Source organism: Hemibagrus wyckioides, linkage group LG19 (assembly GCF_019097595.1).
Source record: "Hemibagrus wyckioides isolate EC202008001 linkage group LG19, SWU_Hwy_1.0, whole genome shotgun sequence".
In the NCBI taxonomy this organism is placed as follows: domain Eukaryota; kingdom Metazoa; phylum Chordata; class Actinopteri; order Siluriformes; family Bagridae; genus Hemibagrus; species Hemibagrus wyckioides.
In genome coordinates this window covers 15103172-15130576 of record NC_080728.1, presented here as the reverse complement: position 1 = coordinate 15130576, position 27405 = coordinate 15103172, and the positions used below count along the sequence as shown (strand labels likewise).

Genomic DNA, 27405 nt, shown 5'->3' with positions numbered 1-27405 from the left:
CACACACACACACACCCAAAGGAATTTTTGTCCTTCTACACATACTATCACACAAGGGTATGCTGACAGGCCTTGAAAACCTTTACATGTACACAAAAGCAGATTAATGATAACTCTTGGCAAATCTCTCTCTCTCACACACACACTCGCACACAACAATCATGAATAGGAGGATGGTCCGACGAGGATTGTGGGTTGACAGCAACAAGAGAAGCAACAGTATATCTTTTGTGAGCTTGTCTTCATGCCTCCCTCCTTCATAAACCAAATCCTTCATGACGCTCGGCAAAAGGAAACGAAACGAAAGGAAACAACAAGAGAGAAAGAGCGGAAGATTGTGCTCGTCTGAGTCACCGTTTCTTCCAAACTTCTGTTTATTTCACACACACACACACTTCTCTGGCTTATGTAAAGATGTTTTGTTTTATGTCAGCTATATTTCATTGATGCAGGGCTTAAAGAAAGATAGTGACCTGATAATAAAAATGTCTTCACATCTCCTGGCCAAGCACATCTCCAAGGTATGGCGAGAGCAAGGCCAAGAAATTCCATCATGTTCAACGTTTCCAAACGGCAACATTTAAATGTGACGCTTCTAAAACAAAATCTTCCTCAGAAAAGCACTGGAAGAAGGGTGATTCTTAGCAAGGCTAAAGCAAGCTAAGCTAATGCAAAGCTGTTTAAAAGATAGTTATTTAGCAAGTCAATGCCTTTTAAAAGGCAGTTACTCTACATTTACTTGACAAGTTTCCTGTTTGAAGTATACTTCACTTCACTTTTGCACTGAAACCACAAAAGCTAATTTGGCTTATTAGTTAGGGAATATAAAAGGTGCTAGTTTAGAGTCAGATCATGCCTGAAATAGCACACAATCACCTTAAACTGGTCTCCCTCAGGTTGTTTGGTAACCTGTTCTGTTTATGAAATTAGCTTTGCAGCTCAGCTAGCTTGAGTGACTAGCAGTTTTCCAGTCAGCATTTTCACTAGACAAAACAATGACACCCAGACTGCGGCTGTTTACCAAAGAGCCATTTAATGAACAAACTATTGTTGATTCAAACGAAGTTTTCTGTTGTTGGAACTGAGTGAATGTAAAGATTAGCATTGCCCACCAAAATAGATAAACGGATAAAATTATGGCTTTGCTATGCTGTGAGGACAATTCATTTTTTTTAGAAAGGTCTGGTTTGAAACTTGTGAAAGCCTGAGGTCATTTTTACCCCCTTAAATTTATCACCTGTCTGTATATCATGTTGCAAGAAAACAGAGAACACTTCTATTGTTTAATTTTTCCTTCTGTGAGGAAGCCTTAAATCCCATCCGCTGTTCCCACCCCAGTGTTGATTATTCTCCTATAGGTGTAGAGTGTTTTTAATGACTGCAAACTGTGCTATTGTAATAAACACAGTTTGCGGTCATTACAATACACATTATACCTATTGCTTCCTGCTGAATGGAACTGTAATTCAGTCTGTAAATACCCTTAAGCAAGCTATGGACTACATTTCAGCACAGTTTCACCAAACACACATTAGAAAATCTGATTTAAAAAGATAGTTAAATGCACTGTAATTCACACACATGCTTCAGTGTACATGATACGTAATTACAAAGTACAGCATTCTCATAGCAAAGCCGCTGCTGTAAGGTTTTATTGTCTAAAACTGGCCTAGAATTTACATCACAGTGCTAGTGAATTAAGACATGTAAGAGGTACATCCAAAAAAAAAAAACATAGAATACCGGAGAATTCATTAATACACCATTAAAAAAAACAGTTAAGACCCAAGTTTATGCGTATGTCTAGTGATTATAGCCCTTTAAATCCTGAATTGTCAGGTTAAAATATGAACATAAAAACCATGTAGCCTCCTCCAGTCTTTTATAGCTCAGTGGTTTTAGGGGGGAGTGCTGAATAGCTTTTCAGATCCATTTCCATAATCTTCTTTGGTTGAGTGTTTAGAGGTTTTAAGGGCATGTTGTGAGGATTCAGCAGCATCCTAATGTGTATTCTTGGTATAAAGGGCTCATCTAGGGCGCTTTCCTGCTTCTATAGGGTGCTTTCTTGCTTGGATATGGCACTTCCTTTCTTGTATAGGGCGCTTCCTTGGTCATCTAGGGCACTTCCTTGCTCATAAAGGGTACTTCCTTGCTTATATAGGGCACTTCCTTGCTCGTATAGGACGCCTCCTTGCTCGTATAGGACGCCTCCTTGCTCGTATAGGACGCCTCCTTGCTCGTATAGGGCACTTTTCTGTTGTATATAGCACTTCCTTGCTCATATAGGGTGCATCCCTGCCTGTATAGGACATTTCCTTGCCACCTCATCCCCATTTTTGGCTGCAATTCCAGTTCACAGGACAAGCTCCATATGTTTTAGATGTTTAAAAGAAAGAAGAGTTGCTAAATCTTTGTATCGATGGCTGTACAGAACTGTAAAGAAACTGGACCGTTTATTTGTGTCATACAGTGTTTGCTAGCAAAGCTGCTCCATTTCAAACTGGCTGTGTCCGTTAGCCCAGGTGTCAGATGTCCGTAGATACCCGTGTCCAGGTTTTTGGGACTCTTCAGTTAGGCAGTGTGTATGTGTAAGAGTTTCAGGCGGCGTAGGATCCGGAGGTTTGTGGTCATAGTAGAGTGCCCAGAGCAGCGTGAGGGTCAGCGTCATGGCCAGGATCTGTGCCACTCCTATAGACACGCCCAGGAAGCGAAGGACCTGCAGCTGCTTCGTGCCTCGAATGAAACTGTATATCTTGGGACCGCAGCCCTAGAAGCAAAACATGAACAAAATAGCAGTTTGTAAAAATAAGTGTCCTCTGCTGCTTGTAATGTGAAGGAAAACAATGCATCTGGTATAAATATCCACCCAGACAACTGAGACAGAGAGAAACGTTAACTCAAAACATTTTCATGTCTCATTGTCAGTGAATAGATTTTAAAATAAACTCTATTGTAAGATTGGCTTTAATGGGGATGCTTGTAAATGGAGAATATTTAGTTATGTTATTACATTTGAGTATGTTTTTAAATCTCCCAAATGATATTTTTAAACATAGACAACTTCACCAGTTATGACACTTTTCATAAGTATTCACCCCCCTGTCAATCTTGTAGTACAAAATCCTTGAATTTAAATAATTCCAAGCACTGTATATCCTGTGTAGTAAGCATATGAAGTAAATATAAGGATAATTGTGGGTGTCCTTTAAGGAGTTATTAAAATGAAAAAATTAAAATGTTAAAACTGGTCATTTGGCTGAAGGGTTATGGGGTGTTTAGACGATTTGTAAGAATAAAATGGAAGAAAGGAAAGGTCATGTAACTCAAACTCATGAAACGTGAACCCATACAGCACGTAAACATTAAACATTAGGATAAAGCAGAGGAACTAAAGAGCTATTCCAGCTGTTTGGGGCGGAGCTTATTTTCAGGCCATGACAATGTAAACAAAAGAGATTAGATTAATATCAAATGCAGTGATTTTTAGTTTCTTTGTGGTGTCTGTAAACCTTGGTTTATTTCATGTCTTGAAACACTTTAAAAAATGTCACACAGTGCTGAAGAGTACTGACGTGACTATAATCTGCATTCAAACGCATACAAAGCTCTTGTTCAGTTACGATTTACTGTTCTGTGCAGAAACAGCACACATTTCTAATGCCTGTCAGCACAGCAGCTGCCACGGTAATATGTGAGAAATGTAACACTCATCCGGTGTGTGTGTGAGTGTGTGAGAGATATTTCCTATGCAGATGGAGCAATGTGGAAAGGTAGGTACATTATTTCCTGGCAGTGAGAGATTTGCGCTGTATGCCTGACACACCTCCTCACAGCAGAAGGAGAGAAGGAGAGAAAGATAAAGATCAGTAAAGAGGAAAGATGGAGGTAAAATCTGCTCTTGACAGGTTTTATGAACCAGCTATTCAACTCTCCAAAGCCAAGAGTCAGCTGTTCTAATCCGTTGATTACAGAATTATTGGCACACTTCATGACAAAAGGCAAAAATGAATGTAAATATTAAATAATTACAATATTACAAATTATTACTGACATTTTATATACTTTTTCACATAGTAAACGCGAATATATATATATTCATCCCGACAAGTCTCATAAATAACAAGGTATTTTTAAATAATTGCAATTTCTCTCGGTTTTATGATGGAAAATATGGCGCACTTAAACAAAGTTGAAATCAGTGCAAAAATGTTCGAATAACTGTATTTTGTCTCAAAAGAAATTTATTCACACAACCAAAAAACATTTAAAATACTGATTTTGATTTAATGTTTTTTTTTCTTTTAATAATTGTATTTTCTCTCAAAAGCGTGTCTTTGACACCCCTATAGAAAATCTAAAAATGTAATTCTTAAATTAACCACAAAAATGAAATGTCATTTTTCATATATTATTATTATTATTATTATTATTATTAATATTTACTTATTTAAAACAACATCAAAAGAATTGAGACCCCATAAAGAAAATCTGAAGAAATACTGAGAAAAAAGTAATTTTTTTCTCTCACATCTTTAGTTGACAAATTACTGACACTATATAAAATACAGGGAAAAATCAGCTATTTTTAATCCATGACAGCAAAGAAACGGATGGCTGTTGATCTGCACAGTTCAGGTAATGATTATAAAACTACATAACACTGTTCCGAAGGTCCATCGGGGCATAATAAAAACATTTTACACCTTTACAAATGTGAAACGGTTCTAAGATGTCGAGACACACAAGTGTGTTCTATCCATGGACTTTTTTAATTCTGCCAAGGAACGGCAACAGATATTTGTGTGGGTGTGTCAACTTCTACAAAAGTCTGTTTCGTAGAAAAAATGACACTACTTAAGAAAAAGAAACTTACTTGGAATATATTTTTAAACTCAAATGAGTTTAAACATGTATTAAACGTGTACTATTACTTTTGGACATTCTCATGATGTATAATACCATATGCCAATACTTTCGGACCAGACTGTAAATATGCATTTTAGACACTGAAAAAATAAATCCTGAGTCCATACACAGCTACAGCCTGACATAATTCCTCCCCAAACTCGACTGCTGCTAACCGAAGGCAAAATAAACCTTGACATATTTGTCAAATGTGCTAGCTTGTTGCAACAACAGTTTACTGCCAGTCCTGCAGCTGCTAGCTCATCCCAAATAAGCTCTTAAACACCAGAGCTCCTCAGTGGAGCTTTGGAAGTTCCAAAGAAAAATAACCTGCATGGAAACTTTCTAAAAAAAATAAACAAAGAATCACAGAGTGAACTTTAAATCCAATAAAGTCTGAACACACTCACTTCAAATTGATCTAATTGATATTCTCAAACTGCAAGCTGACCAACATGACCAAAAGGTTTTCTGTGAGGACACGAGGTTCACCTCATAAGTTTCAATGTTTTCCAAGAAAATGAATGATAATGTTATTTTAATCATTGAGAAAAAAGTGAGACTCATTTCCTTGCTGTTTTGTTCTGTAGTACATTTTACTGAGACGGAACTCCGTTTAGGATTTGACTTTCTGACATTAACTCTTTGTAAACCAGAGGACAAAAATGGTATTTATGTGTATATAAATGCTAAACTTTCAATGGTAACATGAAAGCTTCTTTCTTTAAAGTCAACGTTGATATCCCATGACCCATTTCTCCTCACTGAGATGCCCCAAATTTTGAAGGTGTTTATCTTCAACCACTAAAATTCTGTGTAAGGTTTTCCAAAAGAGGGAAAAAACACCCGTCTGACACTGAAAGCCAACAGTGTCGTGACTCATTTTAGATCAGACTTGCCGAGATAAAATAATTGATTTGTTTATAGTGATTGTAAATGGCCCGTAAGCTGATTTCCATTTCGCTAGAAGAATGCAAGGCTGGTATACTGATAAAAAGAGCTAACTGGCTAAATGGATTATAATCAATGCGCTCCTGAACTGGACTTCTCCAGTGTTTAGGCTGGATCTTTGGAGCAAAGGAGACCCAGTCAATCCTGATCTATCGTCGGATCATCAGGAAAGAAAAATGATTCATTAATATCAGTCGAACCCACAGAGTTACCTTCAAATCAGCTTTATGCTCTAGTGACATTTCTGCTTCTGATCAGGACACTAGACAACCTTCTTCAACCGCGACTGAAGTTCATTATCAGCTTTCATCTAATATCTATTAGTCTAGTTTTCTCTACACACAAGGTCATCTCTTGTCGAATTTTAATCGAGCTTGAAATGCTGAACGCGACCCGACTGTAGACTTCTTTCTGTGCAGGAAAAATGTATGAGAACTGATCTTGAACCTGATCTGAAAGACATCTCAAGCTGTCTAGTGAGAGCTGTAGCTTGAGTGAGGGTGTGTGTGTGTGTGTGTGTGTGTGTGCATGTTCCTCGCTCTCTCTGTGTGTCTTTTACTTTTTCTGTCTCCCCTTTTCTGTCTCTCTTTCTCTGTATCTCTTTCTCTGTCTCCTATTCTGTCAGTCTCGCTTTCTCTTTCTATCTGTCTTTCTCTGTCTGTCTCTCTCGCTCTCTCTCTGTATCTCCCTCTCTCTCTGTCTCTTTTTCCTCTGTATCTCTGTATCTCTCTCTCTCTGTCTGTAACTCTCTCTGACTCCCTTTCTCTGTCTCTCTCTATCTGTCTCTCTCTCTGTCTTGCTTTCTCTTTCTCTGTATCTTTTTCTCTGTATCTCTCTTCCTATTACATTTGTGTGTGCACATGCATGTGTGTGTTTGCTTAACTTTTTATCCAACTGCTCTAGAATCATTATTTACATCTTCACCATCTAGCCACATTGCATGTCATCTCCCTCTAATCTCACACACACACACACACACACACAGAGTCACTTCTCAGCCTCTTCTCATTTGACCCTCTTATCTGTCGAGTCAAAGAATTCTTTATCTCTCATTATGGGGTCCTGCTGCATTACAATCACCTTCCACAAAGGGGTTCGGTGTGGCTGAGGCTCGTCTTTAAAAAGAGCTTTCAGAGCCTGAGGCTATTGAACGTTCTCTAATTACCCCTGACTACAGTTCAGCCAACCCGAGGCGATCGTTGCTCTAAACAGCCGCTGGCCCGCACCCAGGCTTACCTCCTGGTACAGGTCGCTCAGGTCACTGTAGTGGGCGTGGCGAGCGCAGCCTACATACTGATTGGAGCAGCAGGAGTCAGGTGGCCACTCCATCTCCGTCATCTCTAGCCAATCGGTGAAATAGATCACTCCACAACATTTAAACTGAAAAGCAGGACAGATTTGTGATGGAGGGGTAAAGTGATGCAGACACAGAACAAAATAATCACATCCATACAAATAACATCTAGTCAAATAAATCCACTGAAGAATCTGTTTCTTTTTCTAGGATAAATAAACCAAATCTAAGATAATTAAGCCTAGGCATCTTTTACTATCTTTAAGCTTTAAAATCTTTTTTATTCTATTAACAGGTCATTTTTTTAAAGAAATTAATCTTAAAAATTAGCAACATGGCAATTATCTGTCAGTAGAGCAAAAACAAACAAACAAACAAACAAATAAATAAATAAAGCATACAAATAGTAAAATGTGCCTAAAAATGCTTCATAATCTTAGATTTTTCTTTATTATAATCTTATAATAAGAGACAGTAGATCATTTAGACTAAATTAAAGATATTTTAATTTGCAAAGATTTAGCATTTTATTTATTTTATTTAACAAATTTTATTGTTTTTCATTCAATAAAACGAGCTAAATAAAAGAAATAAAAAGCATGAAACTAAAGCCGTCAAGCAGAGAATACAGGAGGAAAGATTTCATATCGGTATTTTCTCTTTGTCTTTTTGTGAGGACAAAAAACTCTCACCCTTTTTAGGATAATTTGTGATCTGTTTTATCTAGCCATTCTTTCCATGCTCTCTTTTCTTCTTACAATAAAGGGGATTAACTTATCATGAAATCATGAAAGACTGTAATTTAACCATTAAATAAATTTGTGGGAATTAAAAGCATGATTTCAGGTGATCACTAGTGTCTTATTCTGACAAAAGAACATTCATGTATTATTCTGTCATGAAAGAGGAGCTGAGGCAAATGCAACTGAAGTTAGTTTCACTTTAACAGAAGTGAAGAGGCAGAGTTAAAAGTCAAGGCTTGGGTCAGGCGATCAGGAAAACTAAACCAGGTCAAAGCAGAACAGTGTAAACAGATAACAGGACATCAGGTGCACTGGACAAACTGACCGTGTACTTCACCCTGAACAGAGAAAAACCAACAGGGTGAAAACTAACCAAATGTACAAACTAATAGAAGAACAAACTGCAAACAGACACGAGTAATCAGGAAATCTCTCCCTCTCTCTCTCTCTCTATCTATCTATCTATCTATCTATCTATCTATCTATCTATCTATCTATCTATCTATCTATCTATCTATCTATCACCATCTTTCTCTATCTATCTATCTATCTATCTATCTATCTATCTATCTATCTATCTATCTGTCTGTCTGTCTATCATTCTATTTATCTACCTCTCCTGACAACCTCTCCCTCTATCTATCTATCTATCTATCTATCTATCTATCTATCTATCTATCTATCTATCTATCTATCTATCTATCTATCTATCACCATCTTTCTCTATCTATCTATCTATCTATCTATCTATCTATCTATCTATCTATCTATCTATCTATCTATCTATCTTTTTTAACTTAAATAATAACAGAATCTGGGTTATGTAAATGTAAATATGAGCTCTTAAATAAATGTAGAATGATGTAACAGGAACGCTGTTTCACACCACACCATTGTTTTCCTTTAGCATCATGTCCTGTTGTTTTGTTGAGAATCTTGGATAGAATTTTAAAAGCAACATAAACATGATACAAATTAAACCACTCACACTGTTGTGTAAGCACTGTACAGCGCACTGCTCTTTACCTGTATGAGGGATTTAACACTGCATTACTGCGTCCTCACCTCAGTCTGAAACGAGTTCCAGGCATGTGTTAGCCACTGGTAGCGCTGCAGGCCGTAGTTGGGCATACGTGACTTCAGGCTGATCATATCTGACCTCTGCACTGATGGCTGAACACACACACACAAACACACACAACATCATCAAAAATCTTCATTTATCTCTAACACAAACTGCTGATGCTTTCCTGAAGGTTTTGTGCTACTCAAGGTAACTGAGGTGGAAATTGAGGTACGGTCATGTTTATGTGTCTACACTGGTCACTGCAAACTCACAGATTCTACCCACTAAAAGGAACATCATTAATAGCATGAATTATCTTGTGGATATCTTGATAAACCCGAAAAATAATTTCCTACCCAGAAGTAACTAACTATAAATATCTAGAAATAAATAAATAACTACAGAAAATATAATACTACTTTTACCACTACTACTACATCTATTACTGCTGCTGCTACTTCTACTTCTACCAGTATTACCTCTACTGCTACCACTATTATTATTAATAATACTACTAGTACCTCTACTACTATTTCTACTACAGCTGCTACCGCTGCTTCTTCTACTATTACCACCACTACTACTGCTACTGCTACTGTTGCTGCTATTACTGCTACCACCACCACTACTACTACGTCCACTGCTATTTTTTCCACTACTAATACTTCTGCTAATATTTCTCTGACTTTAGGCTGCGCCGCTCACTGCTGCTGTTGGCGGTTTCATGCCCATCCTGCCGATTCCATAGCTTAACCTAGCAAACTTAAGCTGATGAACGACTATTATTGGTTTCTGCCAGTCAACCGCTTGCTGCTGCTGCTGCCAAAACGATTGTTGGCAGCAGACGAACATTTGACGACATCTGCTGCTGTTGCGCTTAACGACAACGGTGAGTGGCCCAACGAACAAAAACATTGCTGTTAGCTGCTTAGCGACTGTGTTTCGACAACCTTGCTGCCTGCTGCTGTAGCGGCAGCGGACAATAAGGACCGTCGCAACGTCATCGCTAACGGAACAAAGCTGAACATAACTAACAGCTAACCCAGCTGTATGCAGACAGCTGCTTGGATCTTAACAGCAACGCAACAGCAACGCCTTGGTGGGTGTAGCAACCGAACATAGCAGGCAACCCAGCTGCTGCTGCTGATTTGCTGTTAGCAGCAGCAGCAGCATGGATCTTAACCAACAACAGCAGCAGCTGATTTGAACAGTATAGCAGCAGCAGTAGGCCAGCAGACAGCGCTGTTGGGCACTATTTTATCTGCGCAAGCAGCAACCGTTTAGTAACTAACAGCCCAACCAACTGTTGGCTCAGCAGGAACAGTAACGCTCTGGATCTTAACAGCAGCACTCAACAACGTTGAGTTTTGTAGCAACTAATAACAACGTTTTAGCCAAGCTCAGCTCAGTTGGTTTGTAGCGCCAGCAGCAACCAATTTTGTAACAACAACAACCAGCAACAACCTGATTTGGCGCAACGGCAATTTTAGCAATAAGGATCTTAACAACAGCTCTTAACAACAGCTCTGACCTTAATTTTAACAACAACGAACAGCAATTTTGTAACGCTTGATTCGAACATAGCAACTAACTCAGCAACAGAACAGCAGCAACTTAACAGCAGCAGCTGTTTGACAGCAACCGAACAGTAACGCAACTCGGATCTTAACAGCAAGCTAACTGTTGAACAGAGGTACGCAACATAACAACGGATCTTAACCAGCAACTAGCAGCTGTATATGGTTGGGCAGCAAGCAACTAACCAACGAACAGTAGTAACCTTAGCAGCAGCTAGCTGTTGAACAGCAGCAGCAACAGCAACAGAACAGCAACGATTCCGAGGCGCAGCAGCCAGCAGCAGAACAGTAACCAGCTCGTTGATGCTGCTCTGTATTTGCTAGCACCAGGCAGTAGCTGCTAACGGATAACTTAACGAGCAGCAGCAGCGGTGTTAGGCTGCAGCAAGCAGCTGAACTGCCAGCTGCTGTTGAACAGCGTATGCTGCTGCAGCCTGTAGCCCAGACAGTAGCAGCAGTAGCTGATTTGGCAGCGAACAGTAGCAACAGCAACCCAACGCGGACAGCTTAACGGCCCAGGTTTGTGCTGCAGCAACTATTATGTTTGCCAGCTGAACAGCAGCGATAAAGGATCTGCTGCTAACAGCCAGCAGCTGTTGCTAACTAACGAACAGTAACTAATAGGATCTGCTGCTGCTGAGTTAACAGCAACTGCTGGTTGAACATACTTAACCCAGCAACCCAGCAGGTACCTTAGCTTAACTGATTTGAACAGCAACCCAGCGAACAGTAAGGCTAGCTGATTTGAACAGTAACAGCAACGTTTTTAGAACACCTTAACCCAGCAGCTTAACTGTTCAGCTTAACTGGGTGTTTTATGGCACTAACAGCTTAGCTGGAACTGTAGCAATTTGGTTGTTAACAGCAGCATAGCAGCTGTTTGGCGCCAGCGGAACAGCGTAACAGCTTAATGGATCAATAGCAGCAACAGCAGCTGCAATGTTGGTTGCGTTTCTTCTCAACATGTTCTGCTGGACAGCAACAGCTGCTTGAACAACTGCAACGCGAACTGTAACACTCACGGTTCGTGCTAGCATAACAGCTGTTGGCATAACTAGCAACAGCAGCTCGTTCGATGCAGCTGGCCAGTGACAACGCTTAGCAGCCAGCAACTGCAGGTGACAGCGTTGGAACAGCAGCAACGAACAGCTGAACTGCTGCTGTATTAACCAGCAGAGCGTCAGCAGCAGCAACTGTTTGCTGCTCGCAACGAACAGCAGCAGACAGCTAACCAGCTAGCAACCAGCAGCGATTTGGCAGCTCGAACAGCCCAGCAACGCTGAACAGCATTTGCTAGCTGCGTGTAGCTTAACGCAGCAACGATTAGCTGCTAACGGGACGCTTAGCAGCAGCTAGCAGCAGACGAACAGACAGGTATAGCAGCTGCGTGAATGCTGCTGCTGCAGTAACGCAATTCTGCTGCTGAACTGGGCAACGCATGCCGAACCTTAGCAACAGCTGCTGACGTATGCAACGAACAGCTAGTAGCTGATAAACCAGCATGAGCATGAACACAGCTAACAGCCATGCTGCCGTGACAGTAACAACCAGCAGCAGACAACGAACATAGCTAGCAGCGTCATTAAGCAGCAGCAACTAATAGCAGGCTGGAACAACAGCATTGATTAACAACCATAGCAGACAGTAACGGGTAGTAACCTGTCCAGTGATGCTGCTGCTGAACAGCCAGCAGACATGGCTGCTGTTCGGTGACCCAGCAACAACCTTGATTAGCAACTGAGGACAGCCCAACTAGCAGCAGGCAATTTGTAACAGCAACATGGCGCTTAGCTCCGTTGATGCAGCTTAACAACGCATTTGGCAACAGACTTGTAGCAACCAGACACCTGTAACAGCAACGGACAATAAACAGCTGTTGGCAACTGGACAACCAGACGCTGAACTCAGCCAACCCAGCAGCGGTAGAGCAACAACCAACTGTTTGCGCAACAAACAATAGCAGCAGCAATAACCTTGAACAACAGCAGGCCTGTAACGCTGCGTGATCTTAACTAACGAAACAAGTTTGGCTTAACAGACAACCCTTAGCAATAACAATTGTAACAGCAGAGTTAACAACAGACAGTAACAACAGGCAATTAACCCAACAGCCAACTGATTAGCAGCAGACCATGAACAACAGCAACAACCAGCGGGTACAGCTGCCATGAACAGCCCAACCTTAGCAGTATGTGCTAACTAGCAGCAGCAGCAACGCTCGGGACAGCAGCAGCAGCAGATTTGTAACCAGCTGAACATAACGAGCAACGCTTAGGTATTAAGCAGCAGCAACGGTTGGCAACGAGACGTAGCAGCTATGTAGCAGACAAAGCGTGAACAGTAACAGCTGCGTGATTAAGCAGCAGCAACTCCTGTTTGGCTTAGCTGGTTTTCTTAACTAGCAGCAGCAGACACAGCCTTAGCAACGTATTTGGTGAAGCAATAACCAGTTAACGCTGATTTGTAGCAACAGACAATGGCAGCAAGCAAACAACCCAGCTGAACCAGCTGTAACTTGATTTGCTTAACAGACTAACCCAACAACCAGCAACGGGTACAGCAACGCTCGTTGTGCTTAGCAACAACGTTCAAAGCAGCTGGAACATAATAAGCAACCAACAGACAGAACAACTAACAATTTTAAGCAGCTGCGTTGGCTGCTAGCACCCAACAACTGTTTAGCAGCCTGAACCTTAACCGCTGCCAACAACGAACAGTGTCAACGAACAATAACCATGCTGCGTATTAACAGCAACAACTCAGTTTAAACTATTTGGACAATAACAGCAGCAACGGGACGAAAGCTAACGAACAGCAGCAACTAACCAGCAACAATGTTGGCAACTGACGTAGTAGCTGTGATAACTAACCAACCAGCAACGTTTGCTAACATGACAATAACGCAGCAGCAACAACAATAATAACATGTTCCGAACCTTAACATAATAATAGCGCAGCTTGCTGCGTTGGTGCTGCTGCTGCTCTTTGTTAACTAACGAACAACTAGCCAACAGCTAACGTTGAGCACCTTCAGCTAACTAACAACGGAACAGCAACAGCTCGTTAACCAGCAGCCAGCTAGCGTATTAGCTCAATGGAACGCTAGCAGCATAACGCTGAACAGTAACCTTAGCAGGTGATGGCACAAGCAAGCAGCTGATTTGTCGCTGGACAGCAGCAGCAGCCCTTACTGAACAGCAGCACGACAACCAACAGCATTGGGGCCCAGTGGCTCCCATAACAACGATTTAGTTGGCAACTAGCATGAACAACAAAGCAGCAGCAACTTGAACAACAGCTTAACGCTCTGCGTGATGCTGCAGCAACCCAGCTGGTTAACTGCTGGAACAACTAAGCAACTAGCAGCAACCAGCTATAACGGGTTGGGCTGCTAACTAACAGCAGCTCGTTGAGCGTTAGCAACAACAACCAGCAACAGCGCAATTTAGCAACCTTAACAGCCATGATTGGCGCCCAACAGCAGCATTTGTGGCAACCTTGAACAGTAGCGAGCTGAAGAACGAACAGCAGCCCATCGCGTTTGTGGCAAACTATCGTTGATGGCTTAGCAACGTGATGCTCAGCAACAGAACGATTTTAACCAGCAACTGACAGCTAACAGCAGCAGCGCAATTTGAACAGTAACCCAGCTGATTGAGTTTACAGCAGCTTAAGCGAGTTTTGTAACCCAATAACGTTGGTGGCTTAACAGCGTGCGTAGTAATACAAAGCAGCTGATTACTACTAGCTACTAACGAACTTAACTAGCTAGCTAGCTAGCTGTAGCTGGTGAACAGTAGCTTAGCAACCAGCAATTTGTAACTGATTTGCTAACGAACTGTAGCTATACCAGCGACTAGCGTTCTACTACTGCGCGAACAGTAACTAACGCGGTATACTAACTACTGCTGTTTGCCAACAATAACAACTATATTACTACCACCTCTACTGCTATTTCTACTATTATTACTATTACCTCTACCTCTATTTTTACTACTACTACTGCCTTTACTGCTATTTCTTCTACTACTTCTACCTCTATTGCTATTTCTTCTACTACTACTACTGCTATTTCTTCTTCTACTTTTATATCTACTTCTATTTTTACTACAATTGTTTCTGCTGCTATTACCACCACCACCACCACTCCCACCTCAACTGTGATTTCTTCTATGACTGCTACTACTACATGTACCACTACTAATGCTGCTGATGCTGTGCTCTTAGCCTTATTCTCAACAGACTCCACTAATTTTTCAACCTTGTTGGGACTGGTTTTGCAGCGCTGCTGTTATTTATCACAATCAACATGCACAACACAAACACGATGGAAACGATCCACGACATTAAGCACTTTCCATAAATGTTTATTGACTCGCTGCCCCACAATCTGCCCTTATTAGTAAGTTTGGCGTAAACAAGTTTTCCGTTCAGGGAAATGTGCTGATATTCTTGTCTGTGGTAATCACACATATGCTACAGATGTCATGGATAGATATCAGGTTGAAAAATAGTGTAGTATTTCTAGTATTTCTGCTAAGGAAAGAAATCAGTATTATTCATTATGCAAATTAAAAATGGGGCTTGGGAGAGCTGTGAGGATTTTCACTGTTGGACAGACATTTATTTGGCCTGCAGTGTGATATATATCAGCACGGTCTGGCATAATTTCCACTAATTCCTCAAGTTTATGGCATGATATTAATTCACATGAGGCGGCTGAAACATCACTACGCTCCATATTCCGCAGATGAATGTCCCTCTCATGAGCACTTTATTGAGCAGCACTGCTGTAAAACATCCCACACTTGAACACCTTATTCTGGCAGATTGCTGGAGCGAGACACCCTGCCTCAGGTGCCCTTCACATGCTCTGGAAACCTGGTTTTGCTTCTATCACCCACAATGCACCTGGGGCAGGTGTGTGTCAGAGAGTAGACTCTGATAGCGGAAACGGGGAAAAGCCGCAAGAGGGATTTATTGACTACCACATGGCGATGTGGAGAAAGGGACAGAAAGGACAATAGGGATAATGTTGCAGGGCCAGGTGCAGAGGCATAGGCTCTTAGCGAGTGGCCACACACACACACACACACAGAGGTCAGTTTCTGGCACACCTGCACTATGGTGCATATCAAAAGCATTCAAGGGTCTTTCGATTACTGATAAGATCCTGGCTGTAGGGTGTGTGTATGTGTGTGTGTGTGTGTGTGTGTGTGAGAGGCCCTAGAGGTTAGGCTTATCTCTGATCCACTCAATCTAGCAGAAGCAGATGCTGCTGGCAACCACACTTTTTTTCTCCCTTTTTCCTTACAAGCTCATTTCACAGACAGTTCCTCTAAAAGACCTTAACTTCACCTTAACAACACACACACACACACAATCTATATCTATGTATTTATCTATCAAAGTACCACTACCACACACACACACACACTGTGTCTGTTGTAATATCTACATTTTCAACTTTATTACAGATCCAAAATAAAAAAAAAGAAAAATGGTTTAGCTTATAATTCACTTTTTTATGCCAAACAAAAGCTAAAAGACATTTAAAAAAAATAAAAAATTAATAAATAAAAATATTTATTTTATTTTTTGTTACTTTATTTACTTTATTAATTTTAGCTATTAATATTTACTTATTGATTTTTCTTGTGATATTTACTATTAATATCTTGCTTGGAGCATGGCTGAAACCTAACATAAATGTATTGTTGTATGTCATTATGTCCAAACAAACATTTGCACTCAACTGCAAATGCTGCTATGCCTTCTTAATATCTTCTCTTATTCCAAAGCAAAACCTCTATAACCAAAATAAAACCTCCAAAATGTCACAGCATGTGAACAAGACACCATATCAAACTTCTTATTAAGTTATCCAACATAAAGCTCATGATTCAGTGACTACACTGAAACCAACAGGAAATGGATGTAGTTAAGAGTGAGGAATGTAAGTCTGCCCCCACCCACACGTCCTAGAATTCATTGGGTTAATGCTAATGGTCTTTAATACTTCGAATGTCATTTCAGATAGCATTCCTAAGGAACTTCTTCTCTGCCACTCAAGAAAAGTGTTTGGTCTCTCACTCCCTTTAAGATTCGATCAGATTAGAACCCTGACCCACAATCATATAAATACAGTTTTCTTGTTTGTGTGTGTGTGTGAGTGAGAGAGAGAGAGAGAGAGAGAGATGTGACAGAGGTAGGTGAAAGGTCACTCTTCCTGTATTCACGGCATTTACTCACCTCCTCATATGTCCACACGCCGCTGGCCAACTCCACACAGAAGATCACCAACAGACTGCCAAAGTACTGTAGAGAGCACCAACACACAGAAATGTGAATATTTCAAACCTGGATATTAATAAACACTCCAATATTCTGAATCCTTGGCTCCGTCCACTGTATCTTTACCATATACGTGAAGAACAGTATTGAGAAAAGACCAGAAATAAACCCACTAACTCAAATCTCATATATGACACAAGACCAAACATTTATTACAAAAGCTACTTTGTAGAATGCTTCAGCATTGTTCCCAGTTCTGAGTGGTACCTGATGCCAGACAAAGTTTTATGTTCAGGTTTATATTAATGGGCTTATTGTAATGTATTATCATTTCTATAGCAACAGTGCATTCATGGAGACTTATAGGGATCTAGGGGTATAGGGATAGTCATAATTTACATAATTTAAGCCTGTTATTACCTTTGTAAAACACTGTGTGAGAAAGAAACACATATAATTGTACATATGGTGACCTCGAGTGTGAAAAGTTTTTTAACCAGTTTCTAGGAAAGTCTTTCTCTATGAAACAACCGTAAATTTTGTCTTATAACTTCAAGAACAGAAAAGTTGTTTAAGGAACAATGGTTTATAGCTGCTGCAAATGTAAGAGATCGCACAAACTAACCTTCACAACATGAAATGTAATTCGAAATGGACGACGGATTACATGTTGTTTAATTATTCATTAAAAATAATTGAAATTGGTACATTTCCTATAGTATATTTCTCCAGGGTTAAGGGGTTTGATTCCCACCTCCGCCCTGTGAGTAAAGAGTTTGCGTGTTCTGCTTGTGCTTCAGGGGTTTCCTCAGGGTACTCCAGTTTCCTCCCCCAGTTCACCCAAAGACATGTATTGTAGGCTGACTGGCATCTATAAAACTGTCCATAGTGTGTAAATGTGTGTGAGTGTGTGTGACTCGAGGCTCCAGTGGCCCTGTGTACGATAAGCGATATAGAAAATGGATAGATAGATAGATATTTCTGCAGAGTATGAGAAATAAATCCTATTGGTTGATTATTTTCCAATACCAGTATATCCTGTCGTTTTATTCCTCATATAATCCATTCTGCTTTTTCAGAGGAAAGCTGAAAGGGTCTGCTGGTTCCTTTACTGCATTACTCCAGTACGACTGTTGGATAACTTGCTTGGGAAAGACTTTAAAACCTAAATCCTTCTTTGTAATGGTTACAGAATTCAGCAACTGCCCCTAGACTTCTATTATAACCTTATCTGCAATACACAGTGTTATTTTCTGTGACTGCACTGGAAAGGTGCAGGAATTCTGGTCCATGGTATTGACACACACATGGCAGGTGCTCTTTATAGAGATTCAGTTGAAAGGTTCTGGAGTATACCTTTAAGGAGAAATGGGACGTAGAGTAATGAGAAGATGAGTGTGTGAGATGGAGTATGAGACAGCGAGAGAGATATACCTGCATGCTCTTATCTCACCTCTTTGTAACTGACTGTTACCATGAATGATGGGTCAGAATGATGAGGATACACCTGCACAGACTTTCAGACTGAGATAGCGAGGAAAGGCATTCTCCATTCACTTCACACATGGACACACGCTGTTGCACATCCATTTGGCCTACACATCCGACTTAGCACTCAAACTGTCAACCGAACGCACTGTGAGGCCTTATTAAGATGAATGTTCATGTCAGGACCAGGACTTGGCAGTGAGCTTGTGGTGCAGACCTGGCTGACTGTGTTTATTTGGAAACTCCAAATATTTGTGTTAAACAGATGTTCGATGTAGTGCTATGATCCATTTGCTATTCGTCACACACACACACATCAGACGCTACACACATATACACTCATATATAAAATGCAGACCCCTAAACCCCTGACATGGCTTTTACACGTCCTCCATCTAAACATCTCACTTCTCTAAATCTAGATGATGTGAACTTTTAACCTGCTGATCATCTCTCTCTCTCTCTCTCTCTCTCTTACACACACACACACAAGTACGAGGAGATAACCTCTTGTGCATCTCCATCAGTTGCATCTTCATGCAGGTAAAACTTCAATATGCTGCCCAGTGCCATGTTTTGGTTAGAAACCTAACAAACTAGGTCTAAAGTGATTGCTGGCGTATTCTTATAATGCACAGATATGTTGTGCATTAATATTGAGGGAATGAAAATATATGATCATTCATATAAGTCTGGCTAGCATTTTTATTGTCTCATACTATGTGCATTCAATGAGAAAGCTTAAACAAACTTATTTACACACTCACAGCTTGTTATTGGCTTTCACAGTATAAACCAACAATCATGTTTAGAGAAGATGGCAGGAAACTGGAGAACCTGAAGGAAACCCACATAGACAGAGTTTAGAGTCAATGATTTACGCACCCTAGCTAAGAATAAAACAGAAACAAATTCGTGTGCACGCCTCAGTTTAGTTATTAAGCTACAAATCAAGCGAAACTCCCACTAACTGTCATGAGATAGCCGACTCCCCACATAGCCAAAGTTCCATGTGCACTTTATGTAAACAGTGTGTATATGTGTCAGTTTGAAAGCAGAGATGTGCTTGTCCCTGTGTGCATTGCCGGCTGGTGAATAGAGGCTCTGGGAAACTAAAGAGCCTCTCTTTTTTTTCCTTCCAAGTCATCCTGCTTCATGCCTGGATTGCCTTACCTATTGAAGCTGTGTGAGATAATAATGCAGGCTTGCTGTAACCCAAACCCCGACAGGCCAGAGAGAAGAAGAGAGAGAGAAGAGGCTGTGAATAAAGCAATGAATGGAGAGACCCAGAAAGGCGAAGAGCAGGGCAAGTGGGGGAAGACATCCCAGAAATCTGGAGTCAGCGTTGAATATCACAGCCACAGTGTAATTCTTCTACACACTCATGCCTCTTTTGAGTCCAGCTTCATATTACAGCTGGGTCAGTGACACTAGGAAGTAGGATTTTTGTGCAATTGGATAGCCTCATTTTCCACCAATATCACCCAATGCTTAAAAGCTATATCTTTTTTATGTAACTAGACACCATAACAGGTCATGAGGTAGCCATCTACTTGAATGGGCAAAGTTGCTTTGAATGAGTATGATTTAAGGCATTTAGTGGACACTCTTATGCAAGACGGCTTACGGAAATGGAACATACTTGGAAAATATGTCCCTATGCTGGTGCAGACTAGCCAGAGTCCAGCTGCCAACATGCCAAGACATTGCTATAACCAGGAGTCAGTGTGGATACGAGTCTAGAATCTGTGTGAAGACAACAAGGAACTCTGCCATTAGAAGTTCCAGTACCCGGGACACAGCAGGAAAGTGCTATGGCTAGCAGAAGGAGTCAAGCCATACTTGTAGTAAGAACAGCTTGTGAAGCAGTGTGCGATTGGACTGTTGCCATCATTTAGAGGGGAAATGGTCCAATTTTGACACTGCAGATAAGCATCAGGTACTAAATCTAATGCTAGAAGCCAAAGGAGTGAAATAAAGGTATAAATGGAATGACATGGGTAAAGACAAGTTAGGCTATTGCATTCTGTGTCAGGAGAGTAGAAATAGAAAGTGCAGAAGAACCTGCCCGAAATTGCAGAAGGAGTCAAGATATTAAGCCACCTGAGTGGTGTCCTAGAAGAGAATTGGGCAAAGATTCCTGACATTGTATAAGAGAATCTTGCATGATCAAGTCAGGAAATGACAGCAAATCCCTAAAGGGAACACCAATGCTTCAGTTAAACAGAAAATCTAGGCAACACCAAGTCATAGGTATGCATTTCCAGGAATTACATAGAAGTCCTGCTGCAATTGGGCTTTAGCTGATGAGCTGCCATCCATGATTAGATGTCTTCCAGAAGATAAAAGTAGCAACATTGGTGTCCAGTTGTGCAAAGGATGAGTAATGTGTCCCTAGTATGCAGCACATACAGTACCTATGGTACATGAACATGAACTCCAAAAAGAAAATTGAAAAGAAATTTGAAGAGAGCCAAGCAGTGAGCCTTGAGGGACACCTCTGCATTTACATTTGTCTTGTTGGGCTAACATTTCAAAAGTGACTTACAACTGAAACAGGATACAACAGACAACTAAGAAGCCGAAGGTCCAGGGCAGTTGCGGGTCTTACAGCTTAAGAGACTAAAGAAGGCAACTTGGTGGCTCTGGGTTTTAAACTCATGATCCGATCATCCAATCAGGAGCATAATGACTTACATATTAAACCACTACTAAACTTTGCATGGACCAGATTTGATCCCTTGAATGTTATCTGCTACATACTTGAAGGGTTCTATGTTTGGTACAGAATTGGACCACTGCAAACTAGGAACCATAATGAGCCAGCAATTTCAAGGGCGCATAAAGATGGACAGAATATTCATCAGAGCATTAAGGTGGTAGCGCCATTACTCCATCCCCAATAAATCTTACCCCAGTCCCAGACCAGTATGTTGATATGTCTGATGCTGTGATGGTATTGGTGGAAAAGGCCAATAATTGGCATGGATTACTTGAGTTTTATTGGCCTTTTTTCAAATTTCTTTCTCTCCCTCTCTCTGCTAATGGCGCATAAACATCTTAAAATACCATCACATAACAAGCCAACATTTTACAGAATGCTAATCCACAGCACTCAGAATAAATCTGTGGGCAAGGCTCTGTTTTGGCATTCCTCACCTGTCCATCGCTTTAATTGATGTGGAGCCCTGAGGCTATAGCTCGCACCTCCTCTCTGTAAATTGCTGTAACGTGGGCCATAACTCTTCCTCTTGGCTATTTGCATGTTTTATGGCCTTTTCAAACCACGGGAGTAAACCACTACAAGCTAACAAAGAGATCTCTACTAGCACATCATGAATTCTGTCCATCCCATTACCACAGTGTGGCCTCAAGAAAGAGGGCAAGGCTGAGCTTGTACAGAGATTTACAACATAAATGATCAGAAAGCATGACAACCTGAAGGGCCCTCTTAGGCTGGAAGTCTAAACTCCAACCTAGCGGGCTAACTGGTGAAGAAAATGACAAGTTCCAGCTCTGACTGCAAAGCTGGACTAGACGACAACAGATGGTATGTACATATGTGAATCACAGCTGAAAGAACAAATGTAACCATTTATAAATGTTGAATAATAAAATATTTCCATATTAGCTTTGGTGATGTAATATAAGCCTATCATAACAGTTCTCAAACCTCTGGGTAAAATTATCCTTGTCTCTTGGTGTAGGAAAAGGGCTTTGAATAAATGAATGCCATTTATGGCATACTTTATTTTCATGCATTTTAATAATGTATTAATTCTCTAGATATATGAAAACAATCACAGTATCTATCTTATATTGCTTGCATATAGTTAACAACTAGGAACAGACATTTATGGGTGATGTTCTTTTTTAATGACCATGTGGTGCTCGACTTTCTTTCTTTCTTTCTTTCTTTCTTTCTTTCTTTCTTTCTTTCTTTCTCACACACTAGACACAAATGCACATTTACACAGACATGTTTGACACGCAAGTGCTATTTCTTGCTTGATTGCTTGCTTTCTCTCTCTCTCTCTCTCTCTCTCTCACACACACACACAGACTCAAAACCCCACATGGAGACATACCCAGGAGAGGAGTAGCAGATTGCATTTCAGCGTGCCACAGTAGCCCACCATGGCCACGATGATTAGGAAACAGCACACAGCGATGACAACGGGGTGAACCGCAGGGGAGTATGTGAGGACCGCTGCTTCTTCCAGCCTAGAAAACAGACCCAGAGAAGGAAGAGGGAAGAACTGGGAAGTTATTCATTGGCAGACTTTTTGTTTATTTATCAATTCATCCTGCTGTCTCCCCCCCTTCCATCCTGCCCACTGCATCCTCCTCTCTCACAGGGCTGCATTTTTATTAATCCACCAGTTACAAGTAAATAATGATTGCACTCAGTAGGAATGTAAGCCTCCAACCTCTCACTCCCTCTCTCTCGCTTTTTCTGTCCTCACGTCTCAATGATACATAGCTGTAAAAGGACAGGGGAAAGCCTTGATGTGTAGCCTAGATAATTTTGGATGAGTGTGAACCACCAGTGATTCCTTCTCACACTCACATACACACATAACCAAAAACATCACATTTTGCACCATGGGGAGGACTTTACTCTCTTGAGAGCGGGTACTAATAAACACACACACACACACACACATTCAAGCATATCCACAATGGATACACAACAGTGTGAAACTGAAATACTCGACTCAGCTGTTATCTCATTATGTGGCATCCGTTCAGGGCAGATGAGATTTTTATTGCTGTAAAATGGAACTGAGTCAGCAAGTCAGGAAGTTGCAGCTCTGGAAAGCTCATTTTGCCATATTGCAATCATGTCTTTACACATTCTGCTTTCCGTTTATTTGCGGCAACCGCTGCAAGAACGTGCGACGACTAAATGTCTCACGGTGCTAAATTACACCTCTGACAGAAGACGCAGAAGATAAGTGCCAGCTTCTTAATTTAGCATATCGCCTTAGGAATCTGTTCAGCGTCTATTTTAGAGGTGAGAATCTTTGCATTGACTGGGAATCAGTTTGACTTACAATTCACTGGATTCTGATTTTGAATGTCAATTCTGATCAATATGGTTAAAATCCATACAATAAAAAGCAGCTGATTCTGTGTTTTATCCTTATTTTAAAAAAAAGGTTATATAATTTCAATTGTTAAACATTATATATTACAGAATATTGATACCACAGCACTGGTAAGTTCTTAAATCTAATGAGAGAGAGGGCCTTAATAACAACTCCTTCTGTAATATAATATTAATTGAATAAATAAGTTATTATTTAACAAAGACAGTTGTGTAACTATGGATATCTATGGTGAGCAATAATTGAAAATTCCCATTATCACTAACTTGAGGTCAGTTAGCAGGGAATTTAAGTTGTGCCTCTATTATTCAACCTTTAGTAATGTGAATATCAGGCTGTATCATTGATCCAATTTTGCATGATCTTGCTCCAGGCATTTTTGTTCAGAGAAAAATCATGAAGCATTTCCTGTTATTGAAAGAAAAAGTGTTTTTTAATCCAAATGATGTGTTAACTAATTACACATAAAGCTTTGGGGTGAAGAGGTATTTTGTTCTGTTGATTCAGGTGTACTTTAAAAAAAAAATAGGTTGTTTATTGTGTGAGGCGTGACTGGCTGATGAAAATGACCAGACCGTTGGTATTTGAATGGACAAAGCCGTTCACACCTCCCCATTCAGTCCTCAGAACTCTCACCTGGTGTCTGCAGTTAAGGTGAGCACATTGTTCAGGTAATCTCTAAGCCAAGCAGCCACTCCCAGCACACACAGAGCCATTAGCTGTGGAGAAAAAAAGGCTTTAGTCTGGCAGCACGGAAACACATACTGTACATACATGCAAAGCACGATATACGACTCTTCCAGCATTTCCAATTCAGAGCTCTATCAAACCATGTTGGGATTCTGTCGGTGTAAGACTACTGTAGGATGTCTGTGTGACCTGCTGAGATCTGAGTAGCACAGTTTAGTTTGTGGGCCCCGTTGGCATTCTTGGCTGCGAATGTGACACCCAGCACTTATCACATTTAATTCCCTAAAATAGTGTGTAGCAGAATGTGAAACATGAAGCACAGGCTTGGTTGGGGGTTAAAGAGGCAGCCCGCTACATAGAGATATGGCCGCGGGGCTTAATAGACCTTAATTCAGTGTGCAGTTGTTGAGACAGGAGTATGGAAGGCCAAATGGATCAGAAGAGTAGCATAGAGAACTTTCAAGTGAGCCAACTTAACTTTTTTTCTCTGCTACATGGATGCGGGAAAACTATTTTAACATATTCAGCAAAATCAACACACTAACCTCAGATACAATATTTCATTTAGCCGTGTGCTATTATTTTTCAACAAGGCTTGAATTTGAGGGATATGCAGTATTATAAGTTGATGTAAATATAAATCATAGCATGGCATAATGGTAATAGTACAAGCTTTTCTCTTTGATATGAAATTGAGAATTTGCTGTGTATGGATATTTATTCATTAAAGCCAACAGTGTTTATTTTGGAGCTGAAGCTGATTGTATTTTCTCAAAGAGATATATATCTTTACTAGTGGATAAACAGTGGATGCTCCCTGAGCTCTCATCACAGCTTCCTAATAAGTTAGGATATGTGAATAATGTGACATATACAGTATGTGACAATGAACACATTAGTACAAGAGAATGAATTAAGTGAAGAATGTACACTATGTATATTGACTATGTTATGAGAGAACAGTAAAATGCAGTGCATGATCTAACAGGTGAATTTGGTGTAATTTATCTGAAAAGTAAAACAGTGTGTTAATGTGTATGAATTAAACTTAATGGCATGACTTGGCCTACTATTTTGCGCTCAAGAAAAACAAAAGAAATCTTTTAAAGGCCTCTTTAGGCTTCCATACCAGTTTTTATCGTTTGCTCAATGACTATAGTTTTACATCTTGACAGATGCCAAAATATGCTAAGTTCTCATGTTAGCGTAGTAAATATAGTATACATAGTTTTATCTTAGATTACTGGTTCTTAATTAATCCCTTTTAAAAAATTAAAACTTCCCAGGTGGCCTAGGTTCTTATTACAACACAAGGAACCCAAACCAGTCCACTGTGGGGTGCACAAATCAGTGCAGTCTTAGCACTGGTCCTACATCCTAGCCAATGACAAACAAAGGGAAAGTGTAAATAAATGAGACTTCTGCTGTAAAATATATTGCAAAGATTTTGGAAGCAGGACAGGGGATTATCGCATGGATAATAGCCATATCAAATGCTGATAAAAAGCAGCATTGCAGTAGTGCAAATCAGAAATCCATGTGCACAATGGTGAACTTGTTTCCCATGCAAAGAAACAGGAAAAAGAAAAGAAATGTGTCTTTGTTTTGCACATTGGTCATTAGTGGGCTGGTTTGAGATGTAGTTTGGCTGAAATCTAAAAATGTGCTGAGGCTTTATTAGCATAAGGATAAGTTTTTGATGGATAACTCAACATCAAATTGAATAATATGGATAATGGTGTGCTGTGATGTCCATGACTGTAAAATATACTCACAGACCAAACCATAAATTGAGAACCACTATGTTAAGAGATTTATGAGGAATCGGATCCTGTATGTATGCGACTAAATAAGATTAGTGTGATAATCTCCATTTACAGCGCTTTAAGGCTGATTTTTTTTACTTGCTATAAAAGAACCGTATGCAGGTTAGCGAGCATCCTGCGGCACTTTGGCGTGTCACTTATGCATGGTGCAATACTGACGTAAATAGTAGTCGTAGTATAGCACCATATACCCAGAGCACTGTGTATCCAAATAAATAAACAAACCAATGTTGTGCAATAAATCCCACACTTATTTAATATTATCATGACATTAAGATTATTAATGTTATTCAGGACAACTGTTTTCCAAACACGGTTAAAGTTTGAATGTTTAAAAACCTCTTAAACCTGAGAAAAGGATGGAAATGGATTTCCTTGACTGATTAGAAAATATTTTTGAATGTATGGTGATGATTTCTGACTCAAGATCATGACAGCCATCACGAGGACAGCAGAGCGTGTTAAACAGAAACTTAGCTTGTCAGTCTGTTTAGCGTTCTCGTGCTTGAGATCGCTAAACATTGCATTACATTTCGGCTTAGAAACCAGAAGGACAGGTAGGTTTTACTAACGGGCGCCGGTTTTAATCCTCCAGACTGGTACATTATTTACGCAATCGAGTGCGTGCCGCTCACGCGCAGTGAAAGTGAAGCAGGTCTGCACCTATAGGCGTCCCACAGTCGGTGTAACGCGAGCGGCCCCTCGACCACCTGCTGCCGTGCCCGGACTTTTTTTGGCACAAAGTGCAAGAATTGAACCCATTATTTAGTGCCGTAGTGATCAGTCTGGGACGTGGGGCTTACCCAGAAGAGTAAGTTGATAGCGTAAAGCAGACAGCGCAGGCACTTCACCGAGTCCTCTCGGGCCATCGTGCACGCGCGTCATTCCTCATTCTACCGCTCTGACGCTGTCCACCGTGCGCGCGCGCGATCCGCTGGCAGATGTTTAAAAATAGTAATAATAATAATAATGTAAATATTTTAAATTGCAAGGATAGGGGAAAAAACTCCTCTTGCTGTCACATCTCGGACACTGATTAAGGTTGGCGATCCAAATGTGATGTGTTGACACGTGCGCGGGTGACAGTGTGCGTTATATCCGTGGGAAGTTTTCTTTTTCTCCCCGAAAGCATTTACAACAGGTGGTTTGATGTTTCCTCGTGCCTCAGGACGGCCGATGCGCGCGAGAATGGGTACTCATGGCGAAAAACAGTCCCAAAGCCATTTGAACAGAAGTGCCATGTTGCAGTGGCGGTAATAATCCTCTTTCATTTCAGTGCCTTATTTTACTGGAAAGTAGCGCTGAAGTATAATACGATCCGAAAGTGAGCTGCACGCGCTGTGTAACTCCACGTTACTTTACAGACTGCGTACTCCACTTTACTCGAGCTGACTGTCCACTCTGGTCAGCATGGGGCAGGCTCTGTCAGTTTAACTTGTGCGTGTGGGAAGTTTAGGAGA

The 27405-nt window shown here is 40.6% G+C and overlaps 1 protein-coding gene across 1 annotated transcript; it reads right to left on the bottom strand.

Moving 5' to 3' along the window:
- Window positions 1-1016: 1016 nt before the first annotated feature.
- Window positions 1017-27405, bottom strand: tspan12 (tetraspanin 12). The gene is made up of 7 exons (XM_058417660.1): window positions 26749-27405; window positions 24066-24148; window positions 22407-22542; window positions 16789-16854; window positions 8959-9066; window positions 7093-7236; window positions 1017-2767 (listed from the first exon to the last, which is right to left on the bottom strand). The coding sequence occupies exons 1-7, from the start codon at window positions 26812-26814 to the stop codon at window positions 2477-2479; spliced, it is 894 nt and encodes a 297-aa protein (XP_058273643.1). The 5' UTR covers window positions 26815-27405; the 3' UTR covers window positions 1017-2476.

Bases quoted from the DNA above. Each gene is read 5' to 3' on its own strand.
- tspan12 (XM_058417660.1), bottom strand. From the start codon at position 26,814: ATGGCCCGAGAGGACTCGGTGAAGTGCCTGCGCTGTCTGCTTTACGCT. The intron at 22,543-24,065 runs GTGAGAGTTCTG...TCTGTTTTCTAG, and splicing joins ACCTTAACTGCAGACACCAG to GCTGGAAGAAGCAGCGGTCC. The intron at 16,855-22,406 runs GTATGTCTCCAT...TGCTCTCTACAG, and splicing joins ATCTGCTACTCCTCTCCTGG to TACTTTGGCAGTCTGTTGGT.